Here is a 25,630-nt window from a genome sequence, read left to right on the forward strand (position 1 = left end):
ATGAATGAGCATGTGGGGCACTCTGTGACAGACTAGTAACGTCACATGTAACTCCTAATAGATCATTAGTTACCAGAAAATGTAGCCAATTAATTCGAGAAGACTGTAGTAGCAGAGGTCAAGCATGGCACCTGACATACTCGGACTGGAAGAAGCCCTCCACATATTGGACGAATGGTTGGCATAGGGAACCCCTTGTAGATTATTGATCTCACTGGTGGGTCAATCATGGTTTTGGGTACCTCGAAGTGTTTCAATAAATCAGAACTCTGGGGTATTTTTTTGTAAAAGGCATTTATAAGTTTCTTTGCCGATCCAATTCTTGGACAATCCTGAATTAATGATTTGCATCCATCTATCGCTTGAACCTAAAATCTGGTTCACTCTTGTAGCAAGTAGTCAGACAATTGATACACAACAGCTCGGTAATCACTATAGTTCTGCAGCACACTATCACTTTCCTTTATCAGCTGGGTGAATGACAAGGTTAGTTACATAGTCTGTTTTGTACAAGACAGGTTATGGCGTTTCAATTTGAGAAAATTAACCGACCATGGTCTCGTTTAAAAGCCTCGTTATTGTTGCTACAAATGCATTATTGGAGACATGTTTACTTTACTTGGAGTGTAATCTGATGTTGTAAATGACTTTCACAGTTGTCGCCTCCTGTCAGTAAGTCTATGCCTGTGTTTCAGTCCTCCATTTGTGATGGTTTTTTAATGTATGTGCTGGTTGCTCTAACAGTGGGCAGAGGAAGTCGCAGAATTGATGGATACGGCAGTATCACTCTGGGACAGTGAGCTGCGAGTGCCCAAGTCGGTCATTGGTCAAATACAACATCGACAGAACAGCCTGGGCAACAGGGGTTTCCCATCCCTGATGTCAGCCCCTGGGATAGGCATCTTTTTTTTTTTAAAGGCGTGTGCTCCCACCACCTTTAGGATTTTAATGTTAGTTTGCAAAGACTTGGGAGAGGTTTAATTCCCTCTGGCGGCTCCCTCACTGTGCACAGACAAAGCCCTCCTCATCTTTATTTGCACTCCGATAAGAACAGGGCAGGACAAGCGGAAAAGAAAACAAACTGTTTATAAACACCCCTACCTACTCCCCCCGTTAAGTACAATTTATAATTCATTTCCGAAGAAACAAGAGGGAACATTTTTGCTTTTAGGATGGTTTGATGGTTTAAAAGGAAGCAAAATTACCTTCTTTACAAAAGGTGGCTTTTGTGGTCAGCTGTGTGGGGTTGCTCCATTCAAGAAGCAATACAGGTTCACATAAAAAAAAATATAATATATATATATTTTTTTTTAATTACAGGCTTGAAGCAGGGGGAAGGGGGTCCAGCTCCAGAGATACTCAGCCCGGGACCGCCCGATTCCAGAGATACTTACCTCTGTAGGGGTGCCGGTATGCCTGCAGGCAGAGAAACTGTGTGCCTAACATAATAGCAGCTTTAAATGTCCCGTGGGCCAGTAGGAGGCCGTGACATCACCCGTTGCAGCTTCCTATTGGCCCCTTGTGACCTGGACCTTTAAACTCCGCCAACATCCCAGCACCCACTACGGATGTAAGTATCTCTGGAAGCAGGGGGTCCCCAGAGCTGAAATGAATAGCTCAGCACCAGAGACTCCCTGCATCAAACCTGTAATAAAGTGAATCCGTAGTGCTGCTTTAAAGGCTGGCCGTGTGCATTTCCTTCTTACTGAAAATAGGCAACGTTTGTGATGTTGAAAAGCAATGAAAAACAAACAACACTTTTAAGATTTTCAAACACCATTTATACACACAATAAAACAAGGAAAAAAATATATATATTCATATATTAGTCATAATTTTAATCTCGTCCGTGTGAGAATTGTCTAGTCTTTACCTGACCGTGTAAAAAGATTTACTGCGTATAAAATATACCGCGGTTAGATACACGAAGCCGCATTTCGTTATTATTTGAGAACGATCTATTACTGGGACTCAGATAAAGCAAAAGGTTATTTGGCTTACACACTGGTACTATATGGAAAAATAGATCCTTTTTATATATATTTACTTTTGCAAACAAGGATAGCAGCTGAAACTTTTTTGACCCTCTCGGGACACTGTCGCTTTTTAATTAAGGCCCCAATACAAATCTATTTATTGTTAACATTGTTAGGGTGTCTGACCCTAAAAATGAACATGCTATAATGAAAACCTAAATTAAATATTGTTACAGCCACACTTTTTCTTACAATATATTCTGTGGAGGTATTGTTGTCCATTTTTAAAATGGTGGCAGTAATGTCAATAGCCACACAAGTGCTGAGAAAACTGAGACACATTTTGGGGGCTTAAAAAGAAATGGGAACTTTGTGGACTTAAAATTTAAGCGGTGTGAAAAGAAAGCCTGGCGTATCACTGGGGTATACCAGGCTTTTTCTGTGCAAAACTAGATTTTTTTGTGTGTGCCTTTTTGTCTAAACGTGACAAATAATTTCCACATTTCGGCTCTCATTTCCGGTTTAAAAGTTATTGGCATTCTTTTCTCATTTAGGGCTGATCCCTTAACAAGCCCCTAATAAGAGCTGCGTGTGTTTATATATCCTCCGGGGATTTGTTGTAAGGCTTTTTGGGTGTCCATCTGAAAATCTTATACTGTACTATGACATGGCAGAGAAGGGGTTACATGGCTGAGGGATTTCACTTTACTGTAAACACTTTGAATGTTGCTATATGGGACTATTATTTAGCCCCTGCACTGCCGGATCAGGCTCTTCCAGAGACACTGCCGTATATTGGCCCAGCCAAAAATTGCGTATTATGTGCTGTAATAGGATTAAAATGAGCCCATGATAAATGTTCCCAACAAATCCTCTTATAGGATCCTCTGATGAGGCAAGTTTGCATCAGACAGACTGAACACTGTATAATAATGCCAGTATCTCTCTACAGCGCACGTCCAGCTCCTGATAATGAACATGCTGCGCTGCATAATGATGCAGAGTATCTCTATACACTCCCACCCCCTGATCATGAACATGCTGCACAGTATAATGATGCTAATTAAGATCAATGGGTAGCATGTCTACAACAGCTCAGTAGACAAATGACTTATTCAAACCCTTTAATGCCAGAGTGGGAACAACTACATCTTTAATATCCCATTCCCAATCAGCCATGTAAACCCTTCTCCGCCATCAGTAATGGCTGTTTCATAGTAGAAGATGTTTAATAGGTTTTCCGATTATACGCCAAATGCTAAACCCCACAGAATAAAAAATAAAAAAACACACCCTGCTCTCATTAAGGGATTAGCCCTAAAAGAGGTAGTACTGCTGCAGCAGCAGCAATCCCAAAGCTGGGCTGATGTGTAAGGCATTGCTTGGAAAACTTGCAAATGGCATGAGAGGTATTAATATCACATAAGGGATGTACCACTGACCCCATTCACGTACGAGAACGCTTCATGCTTGGAATGCCTAGAAAAGGGGGTGCAACTAACCCTATTACGTAAAGCGATTCCCGTGCATAAGAGATCAGGTTATCACATAAAAAGGTCGGCCCCACTGCCCAAGGAAATCCTGTGCGGATGATGCTTTTTTTATCATCATGTAAAAGAAGGAGAGGGGGGGACGGGGGGATGTCACCATCACAAAGATTTGGGGTTTTAGTGTGACGTGGGGCAGGGTGGGACTATCAGCGCCTGCGAGGCAGAGAAACAAGCAGTTTGATCTGGGGTCCGGCGCTCAGTCATTTCTCCCCATTTTAGCAATCAGCTCGTCACAGATCTTCGTCAGCTCTTCGATCTCCTGGTTCTACAACAAGAAACAAAGGATTAGCGCTCTCCCAAACTCTGCGACCCAATGGCTGTTAGAAGTGGAGGGCCCTAGTTGCGCCCACCCTATCTGGAAATGTTCATGGTTAAATAGAAGAGAGGTGGGACACTGCTCAAACCATAATATCATGTTAGGAAAACAGAAGTGAGCCTGTGCACAGGGGTAATGGCTATATAATAACAGAAAAAAGTGACAGAGGTCACTAAAAGTCCCCTATATGTTGCACTCAAGGCTGGGTGGAAAGTACCAAACTAGTGTGAAAAATCTAGTCACAGAAAGCGTGTGTTCCAAGGAAGCTAAACCCTAAAAGTGTCACATTAAAGACACAACATTTGAGCTAATCCTAACAATCATGTGCAAATATATCTAATGGAATAGTATCACCCAATCAAAATGATAAGGAGCAAACACGTATCCTGATCACATAACACACAAGTAAGGTAAATATCTAAAAGGTATGAGTATACCACAGTATGGACCAATAAATGTCCCAAAAGGATGGTAAAGTAGATACTAGGGGATTCAAATATCTAGTGGGCGTCCGTGAGCGGGATCTATCGTGGAGTTGAGCTGTCCCTGTTGGATACTATTATAGCCTGATCGAGCAACAGCAGCACTAGATACACGGTTGTATACATTGTATTTGTCTGTCCTGGTGGTTTGGAGCGATTGATGCCGCTCGTGTCCCCTGATATACCACGCGATTTTGGCTGGGGTTCTCTGGTTTGCTCCTATATGGTGGATCCAGTATATTCTTATGCTACCATCTGATGATTAGCATCATACTTAATTGCATATGTATACGCCCTGCTTGTCACATTGTGCTCCTTTTTGACTATACCAACAGGGTTATTTAGCTGTTCAGTAGTCACATTGGGGATCTCACATTTTGATTTATCATTACGATTATTTATAGTGTTTTTTCCCCTTATATTATTTGTGCTACCCTCTCCCACCCGCTCCCCTTACAGGGGCATTTTAATATACAATTGTTTTTTCCTCTTTTCCGGCGATATAATTATTTATTAAAGTTTTTTTTTTTTTTTTTTTAGTTTTTTTGGTTACTTTTGCATTTTTAATTGTGGATATCACTATTATACTTTAGGCTACGAGACATACTTCCGTGGATTTATGGTCTTTACTTTGATCATTCATCTAGACATTAGTCTTTCAGTGGGTATTTGTATCCCCTAGTATCTACTTTACCTTCCTTTTGGGACATTTATTGGTCCATACTGTGGTATACTCATACCTTTTAGACATTTACCTTACTTGTGTGTTATGTGATCAGGATACGTGTTTGCTCCTTATTTTGATTGGGTGATACTATTGACTCCTCAGATATATTTGCATATGATTGTTAGGATTAGCTAAAATGTTGTATCTTTAATGTGACACTTTTAGGGTTTAGCTTCCTTGGAACACACGCTTTCTGTGACTAGATTTTTCACACTAGTTTGGTACTTTCCACCCAGCCTTGAGTGCAACATATAGGGGACTTTTAGTGACCTCTGTCACTTTTTTCTGTTATTATATGGAAATGTTCACGTTCATCTTCCTTTCCCCCACAAAAATGACCAATCTTGACCAGCTCAGCGAGATGTCCCTTGGAGCAGATAACCCTGATTATTTCCCCCCAGTCTCTTTTCTCAGTAATGTTTCTTTACATAGGTCCAGAACATGCAGTAGTGACTACATGGGAACTCCTTCTCACTCGCTCCATCTCAGCAGACAGCACAGGTCTTCTATACAGACGTTAAACAGCCTCATCATTGCAGCGGTCTTAGCCACAGCTGTTTTGAGAAGGCTCTTTGATGTCTGTTGAGGTTACAAAGTGTGAGGGACTAGTTTTGGTTTTAATTTCGGCTTCATCACAAAAGCAACCGCACACGACACTGCAGGTACCTCTGCTTGGCTCAGGCTGCTGTTATGGATACACCGATTCCACCTTCTCAATTTTTATAAAGTTCTTTTTACCCCAAATTCAGGGGGGGGGGGGAGGGGTGGGGTGGTCTCAGCACAAATGTTAGTTTCATCTCAACTCTTATTGATATAAAGTTAATAGGGTCTGTGGTGGCACCTTGCTCATGTGTTGACAGTGTCCTCCGCATAGGATTTCTAGTAGTTAACAGTGTTAGAAATGTTGCTCTCTAACAATAACAATAACAATAATAGCAGCATGTTCTTGTATAGCGCTGCTAGTTTTACGTCGCACTTTACAGAGACATTTTGCAGACACAGTCCCTGCCCCGTGGAGCTTACAAGCTATGTTTTTGGTGCCTGAGGCACAGGGAGATAAGGTGACTTGCCCAAGGTCACAAGGAGCCGACACCGGGAATTGAACCAGGCTCCCCTGCTTCAGATTCGGTGCCTTCTCCTAACAGCATAAGAGGACATTTCACATACAGTCTTCTTAGGCTTTGATAGGGTCAACGACACCTATTTCTAAAAGGCAGAATATCTCAACTTTGTTTCCATCCTCCGCCTTCCAGGAAACTGTTGCACAGAAATCCCTCTTGTTAAATAACACGCCCGAAACAGTGCTGGTTAGAAGTCTCACAGACTCACCTTCTGCTGTAGTGCTCTTTCCAGCGACTCCACTTTCATTTGTTCCTTCCGCAGTCCGGCGTTAAGAGCCGCACTCTCTGATTTTGCCTTGGTTCGAACATGTGCAATTTCTTCATTGGCTCTTTAGTGGGTTAAAAAAAAAAAAAAAAGTAAGAAAACCAACAGATAACGGTCACACCGGCTTCTGTTCACAGCCGGATCCCAGCTAGAACAGTGGACGGACTTGCCACACAGGCCTATGTTCCAGCGAAACACAGCTGTGTCTCACACCAGCCTGCATTGAGGAGACTGATCCTAGTCATGACAGGGGAGAGTTACCTACCACAGCAGCCAGCATTCAAGGGAGTGATCCCTGCCATGACAGGGAAGATGCCTGGCCCAGTGAACCCAGCCATGACAGGGAAGATGCCTGGCCCAGTGATCCCAGCCATGACAGGGAAGATGCATGGCCCAGTGGCCCCAGCCATGACAGGGAAGATGCCTGGCCCAGTGACCCCACCATGACAGGGAAGATGCCTGGCCCAGTGACCCCAGCCATGACAGGGAAGATGCCTGGCCCAGTGACCCCAGCCATGACAGGGAAGATGCCTGGCCCAGTGACCCCAGCCATGACAGGGAAGATGCCTGGCCCAGTGACCCCAGCCATGACAAAAGTCGGAATGCTGTGTGTTCAGGGGACGGATCACTCTTATGATCCCCAGAACTCAATTAAGATGGGTGTTTTGGACACTCACTTGTCAAGCTTTTCCTCTGCATGAATTTTCAGGGTCTGGTACCTCTGTTCCTCTTGTTTCACCCGAGCCAAATAATCCTGTGCACACTTTTTAAGAGCCTCTTCATTCTGCAAGAGTGAAATAATTAAGCTGCAACAGATGGGTTTCAATATATAATGATGCCGAGTATCCCTATACACTTCCAGCCTCTGATAAACATACGCGCTGTATAATGGTGCAGAGTAGCTCTATACACTTCCACCCCCTGATAATGAACATGCTGCACAGTAGAATTATTATATATCATTCCAGCTTTAAGAAGTTGAACATATGTTTATGTTCCAGGATCCCGGCCACTACCTTCTTGAACCCCTCCAGCACGCCTTTCAGGTTCTCATATCGCCTGAAGAGGTCGGAGAGTGATCGCTCCACCGAGTTGAGGTCAGCAATAGCTTGCTCCTTCTCCAGCGTCAGCTGTTGGTGGCTCATTTGAGACGACATCTTACTCCTCTGCTCATCCTCTGCTCAATAAAAACCAAACCATGCTAAACAAAGAGAAATCTCAATCACATCTTCCTAAAATAAGACGTGTTACATTCTCCCTGTCGGCTTCACTTCCTGTTTGTTGTAATGGTTGCACAGGACGTTATGTCCAAATGGCTGCACAGGAAGTGGGCCTGTCTGACACTCTGCAGTCAGGGAGCTGTAAAGGTGGACGCAGGCCCTTTAACGTTCAGTCAACTTGCGCACAAAATGTACAGACTCCAGGGGCCATACTGTAGGGCCCTTCCAGGTGCAGGCTGACGAAGGGGGCATAAGACAGACACATGCAGCGTATACATGTATGTTACGCAAGCAGTGCGATTGTGGGGGCAGTGCATGCTGCGTGTAGGTGAGGGCTGCTTTATACCAGGGACAGCAGAGTGAATCCCCCCCAGGAAAACAATTACCAGTCAGCCCCTGCTCCCTTGGGTCACCTTGCTGTGGGAGGGACAGACTAGATGGGCCATAGGTCCTATCGGTGTCACACTGTGGTGGGAAGGAGAGGCTCAGTTGGTTGTAGTCGCCGGTCACGTGGTCACCTTGTGGTTAACACTTACCGATCATCTGAGCAATAGTTTTTTCATATTCAGCTACAATTTTCCTGCAAGATAAAAGAAAAAGAAAACCATAATTATATAGAGCTACTCCGCATAATTATACAATGCATCCTGTTTATTATCAGAGGGTGGAAGTGTATAGAGAAACTCATTATACAGAGCAGCATGCTCATTATACAGTGGTGAGAAAAAGGTTTGTGAACTGCACAGATTAAGATCGAATAGGATTTTCACATATTTCAAACCTAGGATGTTATTAGATCTTAATCCAAGTCCATATAATAGATGCAGATAACCTGATCAAACAAATGACACACAAACATGGTACGTTTAAAACATTTATTTATCCACAACTGATTCAACAGTCTATATCCATGTGTGAAAAAGTATGTGACCCTTTACATTCAGTACCTGGTGGCGCCCCCTTGAGCAGCAATGACTTCAACTAAGCGTTTCCTGTAACTGCTGGTCACTCTCACATCGGTTTTGAGGAATTTTGACCCATTCCTCCCTACAGAACTGCTTCAACTCAGTGACATTTGAGGGCTTCCTTGCATGGACAGCTGGCTCCAGGTCCTGCCACAACATTTCGATGGGGTTTATGTCCGGACTTTGACTAGGTCAGGGGTCTACAACCTCTTAAGGAAGAAGAGCCATTTAAAAAAAAAAAGTCTCTTTCCAAAATATTCCGAGAGCTGCAACACATGCATGAATGTGTCACACACACACACACACACACACACGGAAATAAAATGCATCTCACAATAATAAGTCCCTTTATTTTTATTGTTTTTCTGTGCAAAACAGTGTCCTTTACAAATATACAATACATAAATACATGCATACACACAATCCCCCACAAATACACACACACACACACACACACACACACACACACACACACACACACACACACACACACACACACACACACACTACCCCCCAAATACACACACAAACACACACACTACCCCCCAAATACACACACACACACACACACACACACACACACACACACACACACACACACACTACCCCCCCACCAAATACACATACTATCCCCCCCAAATAGACACACACACACTATCCCCCCCAGACACACACACACACACACACACAAACACACACTACCCCCCAAATACACACACACACACACACACACACACACTACCCCCCCACCAAATACACATACTATCCCCCCCAAATAGACACACACACACTATCCCCCCCCAGACACACACACACACACACACTACCCACCCAGACACACACACACACACACACACACTACCCCCCCCAAACACACACACACACACACACTACCCCTCAAATACACACACACATTATCCCCCCAAATAGACACACATACTACCCACCCAGACACACACACACACACACACACACACACTACCCCCCCAAACACACACACACTACCCCCCCCCCACACACTATCCCCCCAAACACACACACACTATCCCCCCAAACACACACACACTACCCCCCAACCACACACACACAATACCCCCCAACACACACACACACACACACACACACACACACACACACACACACACACACACACACACACACACACACACACACACACACACTACCCCCCCCAAACACACACACACACACACACTACCCCCCCAAACAAACACACACACACACACACACACACACACACACACTACCCACCCCCCTGTAACAGGGGAGTTATCCCTGTTCAGGAAATGTGCCTCTAATCCAGCAGTGTGGTGGTTAACTGCTGGTAGTCAATTAACCAACACCACCTGGCTGATTAGATTGCTTAGAAAAGCCTGTCTTTGAGACAGGAAGTGAGATTGTTCCTAAGTATCACAAGTTGTGGGACTGACCATAGGAACAGATGTCTTGAGCCTGCCAGAAGAAACTGCACGCTGCTTGCAAGACACAGGGGAAAGCACTTCTGAACCTGAATGCTGATATAGCCTGAAAAAGGCAGCAACCCAGGAACAGAGAAGACTTTCCCTCCAACTACAAGAAAACAGATGAGACTTTCCTTTATAAGACTTTGTATCTGCACATATCAAGATATATGTTTGGGGCTGGGAGACATGCTAATCTAAAGGGAGTTGTGGACTGCATAGGTTTCACTAGAAATACTCCCAAGTGGAACAGAAGCTTTGTTTGACCCCTTATTTGCATATGTTTGGAGGATTTTCTTATGTTAAAGAAACAGGCGCAATAAAAGCCTTATTTAATTTCACCCTAAAAAGTCTCCATTGCATACCTCTGCGCACGTCCTCCTACATGTGGTGTCAGAATTGGGACCGAGGTGGCCCTTGAAGTTAAAAGGGGCCCCGGAGATTGCCTGTGAAATTTTTTTGTTGTGCTTTTTGCCTACAAACAGCCTGAGCAACATAAACAAAGAATCTCATGCAGCAGAGACAGAGTTAAAGGGATACACACCCAGGCAGGAAATCTACACTGCACTGAAACCCACAAAACCACAGATGGACTCTTTTCCCCGATTCCAAGAGGAGAGAGAGAGCGACTGTGCTGAAGCAGGTAAACCTTATTTGCCTATCACAATAAAGTGTAATATGGTCATTGAAATAGGAGTTTTGCCTTCCAGCCGTAGTCAGGATTCAAGAAGTGAGTCAGCCCTTAAAAAGGATAGGTGTTTGTTGTTTTCAAATGTTTCGCTGAAGCAGTGAATACAGATGGTGACCCACAAGCGGTACTGATTCTGCAAGTAAAGGCTGCCACACCGCATAGGACTACCAGCTGTGAATGGAGTATATGCAGAAAAGTGTGAAAATTGATGCAAGACTGTGCTGAAGCAGGGGAATTTTCAGTAAACAAGTGCTGAGGGTAAAATTGCCCTACTAGAAAAAAAAAAGGAATTGCTGAGCTGTGTAAAAGGTATCCCAAAGCCAATTGCCGAGTGTTGATTCGCCCTGCCGGGAGTGAAAAATATTCCACTGCAAAGAATGTATTTTTTTTCTGCAAGTAAAGTCTATGTATCTTGGGAGTAAAACAGGCACCCAAAGTGTGAAGAGTGAATGCCATAATACCCAAAGTTGAGACTGAAAATTACTGAACTCAAGCAGAAAACCACATTATTTGGCTGAAGCGGAGGAATTAAACCTAGCAAGTAAATGGTGTAAAGCAAACAGAAGTTTTTACCTAGCAACTGCACATCCAGTATACCTAATGAGAGAGAATGCATGCACAGTACTGCTGATATTGTAAAACTTACCCAAGGTAAGAAAAAGAAAAAAGTCTACAGAGATGCCTGTGAGAGCTACGACCTCTACAAGCAAAATATGCCCACCTGTAGGACTACCACAATTGGGGGTTCTAGCAAATACAGTGGCAACAGCTGCAATAGCGACTCCTGAGGTCAGGAAGAAAATTACACCCGATAGCCCCAAAATGGAGGACAAGATGCAGCGTTCCTGTAATGAACCCTACCCCACGGAAGAGTGGCCCTTCCAGTCCAATAAAGAGGAAGACATCTCTTACGGGGAACCCGAACCGAGTCACACCCACTAAACACCCCAAGAATGGTGGGGGTGCCTTAACTCGGCACGAACCGAAAAGACCGAATATGATCGGCTGGAGAAAGAGCGGGAGCAGCAGATCACCAAATATTTCTGTCAGCTAAAGCAACTGCAAGGAAAGTCTGAGTTATATAATGAAGCTGCTGAAGTATCAAATAAAGAAGGAGACCCCAGTATTCCTGATGGGACGGAGTCATCCAAAACAAAAAGGCGGAAAAAGAAAAGCGGTTCTTCACTTACCATGGAAGGAACAGACACGTCTGCAGATGCTGTGGAGGAAAAGGGGGACCGAGTTGCCCTGCAGCCTAGAGAAAATGGAGAATTCGTCCCGCGGGTAACCGAATATCCAGAGGGCCCAAGGCAGAAGTCGTGTACCCCAAAGAAGTGTCTGTCCGGTGCCAACAGTGAGGAACCCTCAACCAACCATCCCAGGGAAGTGGAGCCGGAACCAGTGAGTGACGATCCCTTGACAAGCCCTGAAGATGCCCTGAAAAATGCCAGGCATGACTGTGATATGCTCCGTGAACAATTGAAACAAAAGAAAGATGGTTACACAGAGCTACAGAAAAATAACGTAAGGCTACAGAAAGATGTGCTCACAATTTACTCTTTGGCCAGGACAGAATTGGACGATCTCAAGACTGAGCTAGATACTACAAACGCTACTATTTCCGCCATGGATGAAAAGCAGAGCCAATCTGATAAAATGATGGCTAAGCTGAAGCGGAAGTATGAGGAGGCACTGAAGCAGATGACAGTCTTTCAGCAAGAGGTTCACACTCTTCGCGTAGAGCTGAATGCCTCACAACAGGAGGTCAACAGTGTCCGGACAGAGGTGGACGTATCTCAGAAAGAGGTTCATAAACTCTGCAGAGCACTGGATGCCTCACATCATGAGACCAACAGCTGCCGCACAGACCTGGAAGTCTCCAGAAAGGAACTTCAGTGTCTCACTGAGGAGCTGGACATTGCAAAGAAAACTATCCTCCATCTTAACTTAGATCTCAAAGTCTCTCAGAAGGAGCTTCAGAACCTAAACCTGGAGATGGAAGTCTCACGCCGGGAGGCAGCCCGCCTCCAAGACGATGTGCAAAAATGGAAGGAGGACTGCAAGGAGGCCCTGAATAGTACAGAGACTGAAAAAAGAGAAAACTTAAAACTGAAAGAAGAAAATTCTCATTTGACAGACTACGTCAAGGAAAAGAATGAAAAGCTGCACGAGCTTAAAGAACTAAACTTTTGGAAGATGAGATGTTTGAAGCAAAGCACCGACTGCAGAACCAACTGCAAGGTCTGCGTATGCACCTCCAGAAGGCCGAGGAGAAGCAGCAAACTCTGCAGGAAGACAATCTGCAGGCTGCTAAAGAAGTACAAGTGCTGCAGGAACGTCTGATTACCCAGTATGTCCCCGCAAAGCAGCATGAGAAACTGAAGGGTACCCTGAGCATCACCAAAGCATCGCTAGAAGCCAAGCTTAGAACCCAGGTGACTCGGCACAAAAGGGAGCACAAGAAGGTCCAGAAACTGAGACAAGTAACTGTGGCCCGAGCAAAGAAATTCACAGTGCTTCACAATACAATGAAAATGTGGAAGCAAGCTCAGAGAAAGCAAAGTGTGCAGATAAATTTCCTGAGAAGAGACTTGCAAGACGCACTCAAAAAACAGGGATCTCTCGCGGATGAGATTACAGTTCTACAAGGACAAGTATTGACCCCGACTAAGCGTCAGTATCCCACAGCCACAAAACCCCATGAAGACAAGGGTATAGTGAGAGCTGGGAATACCGCTCGTCTGAAAAACAAGGTTGCAAAATTTGAACCACCTAAACAAGCACTAGCAAAACCTTCAGCCACCCAACAGGCAACAAAAAAAGGTACACGTGCTGAATCAAAACCAGAAGAATCCTTAGCTAATGAAGCTGAAAAGATGGGACATTCTCTGGAAATGGATGTGGAATTGCAACTTAATCCCAAAGAAGCTGAACTAGCAACTCAGAGTGGAAAATGTGCAGAGACAGCTTCAAGAGCGGAAAACTCAAAGGGCTGTTTTTAAACGCTCTGCAACTGTTGCCATACAGTCTGCCTACAATAAGACGAGCACCCGACGCAAGGGAAATCTCATGACCACGCACGCAGCAAAATGACTATAATTGGAAAAAGTCCTCCTCGAGCGACTGAGGAGTGCTGATCTCAAGCACCTTCGGGAGGAGACACGAATAAACTGGAGAAAGGGCTCCAATCCCAGCGGGACTGAGGGTTCTCTTCCTCCATCCACTCTCATTCAAGTCACAGAGATATCTAGAATGAGAGTGGAAGGATGGGCTTTGGCCGTGGCAAGCCCGAGCTACCCACAAACAGGGGAGGTATGTAACAGGGGAGTTATCCCTGTTCAGGAAATGTGCCTCTAATCCAGCAGTGTGGTGGTTAACTGCTGGTAGTCAATTAACCAACACCACCTGGCTGATTAGATTGCTTAGAAAAGTCTGTCTTTGAGACAGGAAGTGAGATTGTTCCTGAGTATCACAAGTTGTGGGACTGACCATAGGAACAGATGTCTTGAGCCTGCCAGAAGAAACTGCACACTGCTTTCAAGACACAGGGGAATGCAACTGCATGCTGCATTCAAGGACCTGAATGCTGATACAGCCTGAGGAAAAAGGCAGCAACCCAGGAACAGAGAAGACTTTCCCTCCAACTACAAGAAAACAGATGAGACTTTCCTTTATAAGACTTTGTATCTGCACATATCAAGATATATGTTTGGGGCTGGGAGACATGCTAATCTAAAGGGAGTTGTGGACTGCATAGGTTTCACTAGAAAAACTCCCAAGTGGAACAGAAGCTTTGTTTGACCCCTTATTTGCATATGTTTGGAGGATTTTCTTATGTTAAAGAAACAGGCGCAATAAAAGCCTTATTTAATTTCACCCTAAAAAGTCTCCATTGCATACCTCTGCGCACGTCCTCCTACACCCCCCCCCCCCACACACACACACACACACTACCCTCCAAACACACACACTACCCCCACAAACACACACACACACACTACCCCCCAAACACACACACTACCCCCCCAAACACACACACAGATACACTACCCCCCAAACACACACACACACACACACACTACCTGCCCCAAACACACACACACTACCCCCCAAACACACACACACTACCCCCCCAAACACACACACATACACTACCCCCCCAAACACACACACACACACACTACCCCCCCAAACACACACACACACTACCCCCCCCAAACACACACACACACACACACTACCCCCCCCAAACACACACTACCCCCCCCAAAACACACACACTACCCCCCCAAACACACACACACACTACCCCCCCCCACACACACACTACCCCCCCCACACACACACTACCCCCCAAACACACACACACTACCCCCCCAAACACACACACTAACCCCCCCAGACAAACACACACTACCCCCCCCCAAACACACACACACTACCCCCCCAAACACACACACTACCCACCCCAGACACACACACACTACCCCCACCCCCAGACACACACACTACCCCCCCAAACACACACACACTACCCCCCCAAACACACACACACTACCCCCCCAAACACACACACCATCCCCCCAAACACACACATACACATACACACACTACCCCCCCAAACACAAACACACACACACTCTACCCCCCCAAACACACACACACACACACTACCCCCCAAACACACACACACACACTACCCCCCAAACACACACACACACACACACACACACACACACACACACACACACACACACACACACACTACCCCCCCAAACACACACACACACACTACCCCCCCAAACACACACACACACACACACACACACACACACACACACTACCCCCCCAAACACACACACACACACACACTACCCCCCCAAACACACACACACACACACACTACCCCCCCAAACACACACACACACACACACTACCCCCCCCAAACACACACACACACACACACACTACCCCACCCAAACACACACACTACCCCCCCAAACACACACACACACACACACACACACACACACACACACACACACTACCCCCCCAAACACACACACTACCCCCCCAAACACACACACTACCCCCCCAAACACACACACTACCCCCCCCAAACACACACACTACCCCCCCAAACACACACACACACACACACTACCCCCCCCAAACACACACACACGCACACACACACACTACCCCCCCAAACACACACACACACTACCCCTCCAAACACACACACACTACCCCCCCAAACACACAAAGACACACACACACTACCCCCCAAATATACACACTATCCCCCCAAATATACACACTATCCCCCCAATCACACCCACCCACCAAATACACACATTAGGCAGGCAAGCAGCTGGGGAGACGTTAGCCTGGCAGCAACAAGAGGCCCGACCAGCGCCAGCCAGCTCCCCACCCCTGCATCCACCGCCAGGATAGTGAGGGAGACAGGCAGCAGCTGGGGATCGACAACCTGCAGAGAGCCACAAGTAGGAACGGAAAGAGCCACAGGTTGCCTACCCCTGGACTAGGCAATTCTAAAACGCAGAATTTCTTTTTCTGCAGCCATTCTTTTGTAGATCATCTTGTATGTGTAGGATCATGGTCTTGCTGCATGACCCGCTTCACCTTACAGATGGATGGCCTGACATTCTCCTCTAGAATCTTCTAATACAAATGCAGAATTCATGGGTGTGTCAACGATGACAAGCCATCCAGGTCCTGAGGCAGCAAACCAGCCCCAAACCATCACACTCTCACCGCCATGCTTGACAGTTGGAATGAGGTTCTTCTGTTTGAACGCAGTGTGTGGTTTTCACCGAACAAAGATAGTCATTAAGACCAAAAAAGTTATACCTTTGACTAGTCTGTCCAGAGAACATTGTTCCAGGTGTCTTGTGGACCATCTAAGTGATCTTTGGCCAACTTCACACAGGCAGCATTGTTCTTTTAGAGAGCAGTGGTTTCCTCCTGGCTATCCTTCCATGAACACCATTCTTGTTCAGTCTTTTTCTGATCGTTGAGTCATGAAAAATCACATTAGCCAAAGCGAGAGTGGCCTGCAGATCCTTGGATGTTACTCTGGGGTTCTTTGTGACTTCCTGGATGATTTGCCGATTTGTTCTTGGAGAGATGTTTGTATGACCGCCGCTCCTGGGTAGACTGTGGTCTTGAACTTTCTCCATTTGTAGATTGACAGTAGATTGAGAAATGGTTGTGTAACCCCTTCACATTTCTGTGGTCCTCAGAGATTTCTTTTGACAGTGGAATGACGTGTTTCTACACACCTGCACGGTGAAGACCAAACTCACAAGGTTTCTGATCTTTATATAGGGTGGGGCCTCCCAAATTCACACCTACAGTGGCAGCCACCTTTAACCTCATGCGGCCGTTTCCCCGTGATTTTTAAAATCGCGGGCAGATGCGGGCCGTATTTGGCGCCGCAGGTGCTTTTAATGTTAAGCGCCATTAGCGCTATCTAGTCAATGCGGCCGACGCGTGGGGAAACGCGAGAGAAACGGAAAACATCCCCGAATTTTTTCGGGGATGTTGGAGGTTAAAAGGGCCGCGGCTGTAAAGATCTACAAAATTATTTAAAAAACACCCGATTCTAATTATTCCCTTTAATTTAGCCGATAAAAACCAGGGTATCACTTTCTTTTGCACATACCCTGACACTTAATGACTCATTGATTGTCTAATTCATACATAATTTTGTTTCAAAAGACATGGAATAGGTTAATATAAACCCTATTGGATATTTAAGGAAAGTCTGGTTTTGATACAAGATGCTCATCATGGAAAAACGATGGAATTTCTGTAATTATCATTGGGTTTCACAAACTTTTTTGCGCCACAGTAAGGGGGTGGAAGTGTACAGAGCTACTCAGCCTCATTATACAGTGCAAAATGTTCATTATTATATAAAAATACTCAGCATCATTTTATACCTCACCTCATTTCCAGCACCTCCCTGTGACTCTGCTCATACTTTTTCTGCAAGTCGTTTGCTTCACTTTCCTTCATAATGATCTGGTGGATAAGAAACAGCGAGAGGTCAGCCCGCCCTCTATCCTGATTGTTACTGTCCGATCATGCATACCATTCCCATTCACAATGTGCAGCATCCAATTCAACAGTAAGTCATAGAATGGGGTCTGTCACACATTACATGCTATGCAACTATGTACTGTATGTATGATACCAATAATGATCATTCCAATAAGGTTAGCAATAATACCGGTAAAGGTAACAGGGATAGCAATAATGCCAGTAATGGTTTAAAAAAAATATATACGAATAGCAGTAATGCTAGTAATACTAAGAATAGAAATAAGCAATAATACTGATTACAGCGTTAATACTGATAATAGTAATGATAGCAATAATGCTGAGAGCAGTAGCAATAATGTGGACAATGACAGCATTATTACTGTAGTCAACATTAATACAAAGAATACTAAAGGATAGCAATAATACTGGTGGCAATAATATCTGATCATCCTAGTACTGTAATAATACTGCCAATAATTGACGACAGTATACAAAAGAGAAACAGAATCCCTGTAGAATGCACTCAGGGAGGCTGTATATGATTAGTGTAAATGTAAAATCCTTTATTGGAACAGATACAAATGGTATTGGATTGGTATGGTTTATCTATGGCTAATCTATAAGACAAGCATTTCTAGATGTACATGTAGGGATGTGGTAGGAACCTCATATGTGTGTTCGGTGGGAGTGTGGCAGGTTCCGCGGCGGCCGTTAGTACAGGGCGCCGCCATGTTGTTGCGCAATCTTGCAGAAGGCACTGAGAGAGTGGGAAGGTCGCGCATGCGCAATGGAAGCGCACGAACGACGGGCCTGTAAGAGAAAGGCTCCGTTGAGGAACTACAACTCCCATGAGCTCCTGGGCAGTCACCTGACTTGAGGAGCCAATCAGAAGGCTAGGATTACGGGAGGAAGAAAGGGAAGCGTGGGGGAAAGATCACGCTAGCCAGAGGGGATCCGGAAGGTAAAGGAGGAGGGTGTATGCGTGCAGGGGGTCCGTGACCCGCCTGCATAGGCTAGCTTTACCCCGCAGGCCCTTAGGAAAACCCCCTGAATCACAGTAGGTTGCTGTGCTGCAGGGACGCCCATAGTGGTAGCGATCAGTCACCTTACTGTGTAGACAGTTAGGGACAAGCGTGCGGAGCAGGTTTACGGGTGAGCTGTTTGGGACCAGACAGCTGCACTGTGGACATCCAAGACAAGCAAGGATTCGTCTGATCCTTTTCGAAGTGTTACCAGTCACCGCCGTGACCGGAAGGTATTTACATTAAGTGCACCAACACCGGTCAACAGGCGCTGATCCCGCCTTAGGCGTAACTCTTTGAGGACACTAGTGAGTGACCAAAGGCCTAATACACGGAGTCAGTCTTTCTATTAGTGCAAGGACACGGTGTGTGGGGCATGCGGTGATGGGAAAAGGACATACTCATTAAGAGCGTGGCTGAGACACTACTGTACAGGACAATACTCATTAAGAGCGTGGCCGAGCCACTCACGTTATAAGGACATTACCATTTAGCTTAATTAAGGTTATATGGAGTTACAGGTTATGTGTTGAGTTATATGCTGTGTGTGTATTAATATGATAGAGGGCTAAGGTTATTGTGCATATAGTAAAGTTGGTTGCATCATATATGTGTGTGTATATGTTTCTTGCCCAGGGGAATCTCACATCACGGGGATCCTGGGTAAGTGGAGGCGCTGCGCTAATAAGTGTTACCCCAGGCTCCCAGCTAGCGGAGGCTCAGATCTCCTGGAGCCGCAGGTGCGTGCAGTTACCCGTCTCTTTAGAGTGTCAGAAAAAGGGCTACATACAAATTATCTAGATTTGATGCAGAGAAATTACTGCAATTATTTTATAGTGAATCCACCTAGAGGTTTAATTTTACCCATTTGATGGAGTATGTAAATATCACCAAGTTTTTATCAAAATAAACTCCAAACTCACTGTGTGGATTTGGAGCACAAAAATTAACCCCTTTAGTGGCCAGATATGAGGCCATATAGAGGATGCAATCACAGACATTTGCTGCAATTAAAATCTTATGAAAGTGCACACAAAGAAAATAGAAACTATGCATGGTCATGATACTCAAGTTGGTTCAAGCAGCAAAGGGTGAACCCCCAATATCTGGGTGGGTAGATGGGTGAATACATTTGTAGCACCTAATGTCAGAGCAGTGATCTGATCATTCCACAAAGCCATATGTGAAATAAGGAGCATTTAAACAGTGGTGTTGCTAAGCTCCCCAAACTGAGATACGTGTGGAAGAAAGGAATCATACCCTGCTTATGTCCCTCACCGCTGCCTGCATTGAGCCAACAAATAAAGTACCTGGGGGTGGAAAGGGTGAAAAAGCCCTATTTAGGCACTGCGAGTCTCCATCAATTTTGGTTAATATATACAAGATGCCAGCGTCAGAGTAAGCACACAGTGTGTATATAACCTGGAGGCACAGTGTGTATATAACTCTGCCCGTATCAAGTTATAGCCTCCGTTTCAACTCTTTCGCAGACTAATTCTGCGGCAAGTTTGTAACAAATTGTAGCAACAGTATTTTGGAGCTGCCGCCTCCCCCGGTACACGAGCATCGTGACAGCACGCACCACCTGACGTACGTTTCGCGTCACACGCTCTCTCAGAGATGGGACCGCCCAGTCAGCGGAGAAGATATTTATATGTATCCAGTTGCTATGGAAACGGGGTAAGTGTTAACCCGTACCCTCGCTGGTTTGGAAGTTCTGAAACAGGAAGTGTAATGTTCCCCAGTTCTTCAATGTAAATAAAGAGAATTGCTGTACTGCTCAATACACACACTATTCAGAACTCCATGATTGAGCTCATGCAAGATAAAAACAGAGAAAATCCCCTACAACGAGGACTTATTGATTAAATACAATGCACATATACTATGCAATATAATAGATAGATCAACTGATTCAGCATTGCTAAAAATTGGAGCATGATTGCAAATACTGATTCTGTAGGGATTTACACATGCTTATTGATACTGCCTAAGGATATATTACTGCCTGTTCAGAAATTGTTAATAGACTTATGCCCAGAGTTCTCTTTGCATTCCAGTGTGTCAGCAGTGTGTGCATGCATTGATACCTCAATGGTTACGTTTCCTATTAAATAGGTTGACAGATCTTATGTCAAAACTATGAGGTGCTATAAATTAACCATTGGGGACTGCTAATCAGATGGATAAAAAAAAAAAAGTGGGGGGGGGGGGGGAGGGAAGAAAATTAGAGTAAATTGATTTACACAAATGGTGAAAAAACATAATTTAAACCTTGTGGGGATAGTGTCCCGAGATTGTAGATCCATCTGGATTCTTTTTGTAAGATCTTTGTTCCAATCTCCTCCTCTTGGAGCTTGGGGCACATGTTATATGCCCATGAATAATAGGCCTGAGGTGTCACCTTGATGGACCTGGTGAATGTGGTTCACCAGCGGTGTATCTAGATGATTCCTAATCGCACCTAGGTGCTCCAAAACCCTGCGGTGCAGCCGTCTAGTAGTTTTCCCCCACATATTTTTTCCGGCAAGTGCACACGGCTTGATATATATAACTCCAATGGTTTGGCAGTTTATAAACTGCTTGATTGTATAGTTTCTACTATCGTCCCCATTAGAGAATGTTTTAGTGGGATGTGAGAAATTACAGGCTCTGCATCCTTGGCACTTAAAATTGCCAATCGATCTCCTTGTCAGCCAAGTATCTAGTAGTTGGAGCGAAATGGCTGTGTACCAGTTTATCCTTAATATTCAACGCTCTCCTACTTACATGAGTAGATCTGGGCTTCAAGACCTGCCATAAGTCATCATCCTCAAGGAGGATATGTCAAGGACAATACAGGATACTGTTAATCTCGGAACATTGATTGTTGAGGGTCCCTATGAAGTGAACTACTTTCTCTTCAGATTTGACGTTCTTTTTATCAGAGAGCAGTGTATTTAGCTCTATTATAGGCTTTCCTGACAGATTTTTTTTTTTACTGTAGTCCCGCTCGATAAAAATTGCAATTTCATTAGATTTGCTTCATTTTCGAATTCTGAATCTGAGGAACAGTTCCTCCTTACTCGGAGTAACTGTCCTATTGAAATACCTGATATTAAACTTCGTGGATGATGGCTGTCTGAACGTAACAGACTGTTCGTGGCAGTAGTCTTACAGTGCACAGAAGTCTCTAGGAGGCCAGTGGACCCTCTAGAGATTTTTAAGTCTAGGAAGGTAATTGTTTGCCCACTAGCCTCATAAGTTCAAATCATTGGTGTTTAATACTCGAACAAACTCCTCAAATAGTTGTTGTGGCCCTTGCCATAGAACCAGAATATCGTTGATATACCTCAGAGTAATGTGCGAGGTATATCTTAGGTTCTCTTCACGGAAGACCACCTCTGCCTCCCACCACCACCCAAGATACAAATTGGCATAGGTGGGAGCACAAGTGGTCCCCATGGCCGTTCCTCTTAGTTGATGGTATATCTTACCATCGAACGTAAAGAAGTTGTGAGTCAGGATAAATCTGAGTAAATCCACAATCAATAAGTTTATTGTGGTTAGCGAAATGACAGCTTCTGGCCTTTAAAAAGTATGATAGTGCATCAATGCCCACTTGATGTATAATAGAGGTATAGAGCGATTCCACATCCAAACTAATAAGCAGCATTTATGTATCTATTACAATGTCATTTAATCTACTGAGAGCTTCTTTTGTCTCTCAAATGAGAAGGCACTGTGTTTACAAAAGGCTTCAGGATAAGGTCGACATACACGCTTGATTGCTCTGTTAAGTTGGAGATTCCAGATACAATCGGTCTACCCGGTGGGTGTAGTGTGCCCTTGTGGACCCTAGGTAGGCTATAAAAAGTTGCTAACTTCGGTGCTGGTGTTAGAAGCAAGTCATACTTTTTTTTTGACATACCCTTATTCTGGATAACTAAATCCAGAATTAATTTCAGTTCCTTCTTAAACGGGATAGTGGAGGTTTGTAGGTAGTGTTGTGTAACAGCATTTATCAGATAATAATCTCATTTTTTTTTTTACATAGTCAAGTGTGTTGAGAATCACGATATTGCCACCTTTATCAGATGGCTTTATTGTGATACTTTCATCATTCTGTAAGTCTATCTTTCCAATTGAGGTTGTCAGGACATTTAGAAGGTTTCAATTTTTCCAAATCTTTAGTAACCAATTTCATAAAGATGTCGACATTAGGACTGGTCTCTAATGGAGGAGTGAAACCCAATTTAGGGTTAAGCTCTGTAAAGGGACCCTCTCCTAGTTCTCTGGTGGACTCCTCTAGGAGTCATGTCATGTCCCTAATATTGCCTAAATCCAATTTATCTAGATGGTCTAGGCCCTGATACTTCAATTGTGCCAATTTCATTCTTTTAAAGAACTTATGAAGCAAAAGCTTCCTTCCGAACAGATGGGTAGCCTTGACCCAGTCAAAGAGTCTAAAATCTTCAGACGGGGAAAAGGACAGGCCTTTATTTAGTGCCCTAACATGGTCTTCTGTTAATGTTCGGGTAGAGAGAGAGATTTATTATCTGATTGCCGTCAGCTATTGCAACTCCTACTTGCGCCGTCTGAAGCGGCATTTGGGTTTCCCCCGATAGGCCCAGACTTCTCCATGCTAAATGCCTGGTTTTCTATCTGCTATCAAAGAATTAGTCTGTGAAAGCGTTATATACACGCTAAGTGTGCCTACTCTGCTGACGTTGGCATCTTGTATATATTAACCAAAATTGATGGAGACTCGCAGTGCCTAAATAGGGCTTTTGCACCCTTTCCACCCCCAGGTACTTTATTTGTTGGCTCAATGAAGGCAGCGGTGAGGGAATAAGCAGGGTATGATTCATTTGTTCCACGGGACTCAGTTTGGGGAGCTTAGCAACATCACTATTTAAATGCTCCTTATTTCACATATTTCTATATGGAATAATCAGATCACTGATATTACATTAGGTGCTACAAATGTATTCACCCATCTACCCACCCCCACACAGATATTGGGGTTTAACCCTTTGCTGCCCGAACCAACTTGAGTATCATGACCATGCATAGTTTTATTTTCTATTATGTGTGCACTGTCACAAGATTTTAATTGCAGTAAATGTCTGAGTCCCCCTTCAAAGTCCAACCGTTCCCCTCATCGTGGCAACGGTACACTGTAGTATGCTGGCTAAACGGCTCTGGCCTGGGGAAAAGACCTGGCAACCTACCCCAGTATTCTGCCAAAAAATATTCTATGGATCAACGACTCAACAATGATTCCAACATGGTACTGGAAAGTGGGACTCCTAAGCTGGAAGGTACCTGAAATGCAATTGGGGAAGAGCAAGGAGGAGGTCGAAGTAGCTGGGGCAGTGATGACGCAGATAGGATAAATCCGTTGGAACTCCCACCTGCTGATGTGGCCCACAGCGAAACAACCACTCTGCGCTACACAAAACCATACAAGATTGGAACATGGAACGTGAACGGTCTGAACGCAGGAAAATTGGACATTGTGAAAAGGGAAATGAATCGACTGAACATCTACATATTGGGCATCAGTGAAATACATTGGACTGGCAATTGCTTCTTCAATTCCGGCAAGCACACAGTGTATTATTCTGGCAATTACACCACCAGACGGCGAGGAGTGGGCTTTATCGTGAACAAGAAAATTGCCAAAGCCACCAAGAGTTATCAGACACTCAGTGACCAAATAATGGCCATCCGAGTCAGACGGAAACCTTGTGATGTCACGATTCTGCAAATATACTTCCCAACAACAGACTCATCTGAAGAGGTAGTGGAAGAGTTCTATGGCGAACTTCAAGATGCACTAAGCCAAACACCCAATAAGGACATTATCTACATTATTGACGATTTCAACTCCAAAGTGGGAACTATGGCAGAACCCGAAATCGTTGGAAGATTCGGTTTAGTCTTGCGGAACGAGGCAGGAGACCGACTGGTTTAATTCTGTCAAGAACGTCGGCTAACGATTACCAACATTTGGTTTGAACAACCCAAACTGCGGCTGTACACCTGGACATCACCAAGTGAAGAACACAGAAACTAAATCGACTACATCCTGTGACAGAAGAAGTGACAGAGCTCGATCTTGGCTGTGAAGACATACCCTGGTGCTGATTGCGGATCAGATCACCAACTGCTGGTAGCCACAGTCCAACTCAGATTCTGTAACATCAAACAAACGTCAGCCACAAAGAAATTCGATACAGACGAGATCAGCCCAAGCTATGCCGTCTAAGTAAAGAACAGAATCGACCTCCTCGCTACAGAAGAGAGGCATCCAGATGAGCTGTGGGGAGAAGTGAAAGCATGCGTTATCATAACAGCCTTAGAACATGTCCCGTACAAGAAACCATCGAAATCAGCCCGATGGATCTCCGATTCGACCACCAGCATCACAGAAGAGAGAAGGAAGGCCAACGCTACTGGGAACAGTGAAGATTTCAGAAGACTGAATGCAGAATTTCAAAAAGAGAGGCTAGAAAGGACAAAGAGAACTACTGGAATGAACATTGCCAGAAGATGGAGGAAGCGAACAGAAAAGGTCATACGCGAGAACTCTACACCCACGTGAAGAGGGCACGGTCAACATTCAAGGCTCAGAAGGCAATAGTTCGTGGGAGCAATGGCCAGGAATTGCATGGCCAGCAAGCAATACGCGATCGGTGGAAGGAATACAAAGAGAAGTTGTATGAAAGTGAACATCAGAACCATCCGGAGGAGGAGAATGA

The 25,630-nt window shown here is 44.7% G+C and overlaps 1 protein-coding gene across 1 annotated transcript in view; it reads right to left on the minus strand.

Moving 5' to 3' along the window:
• Positions 1-1,758: 1,758 nt before the first annotated feature.
• The window catches only part of TACC1 (transforming acidic coiled-coil containing protein 1), a 57,063-nt gene continuing 33,191 nt past the window's right edge, over positions 1,759-25,630 (minus strand). Inside the window, exons 4-10 of the mRNA XM_075599125.1 lie at positions 25,246-25,350; positions 17,765-17,902; positions 8,194-8,237; positions 7,454-7,614; positions 7,115-7,221; positions 6,381-6,501; positions 1,759-3,791 (exon numbers count right to left, since the gene is read on the minus strand). Coding sequence (XP_075455240.1) covers positions 3,723-3,791; positions 6,381-6,501; positions 7,115-7,221; positions 7,454-7,614; positions 8,194-8,237; positions 17,765-17,902; positions 25,246-25,350 — 745 coding nt within the window. The 3' untranslated portion in view covers positions 1,759-3,722. The remainder of the gene's footprint in view (positions 3,792-6,380; positions 6,502-7,114; positions 7,222-7,453; positions 7,615-8,193; positions 8,238-17,764; positions 17,903-25,245; positions 25,351-25,630) is intronic.

This window comes from Ascaphus truei, chromosome 5 (genome assembly GCF_040206685.1).
Source record: "Ascaphus truei isolate aAscTru1 chromosome 5, aAscTru1.hap1, whole genome shotgun sequence".
Classification (NCBI taxonomy): domain Eukaryota; kingdom Metazoa; phylum Chordata; class Amphibia; order Anura; family Ascaphidae; genus Ascaphus; species Ascaphus truei.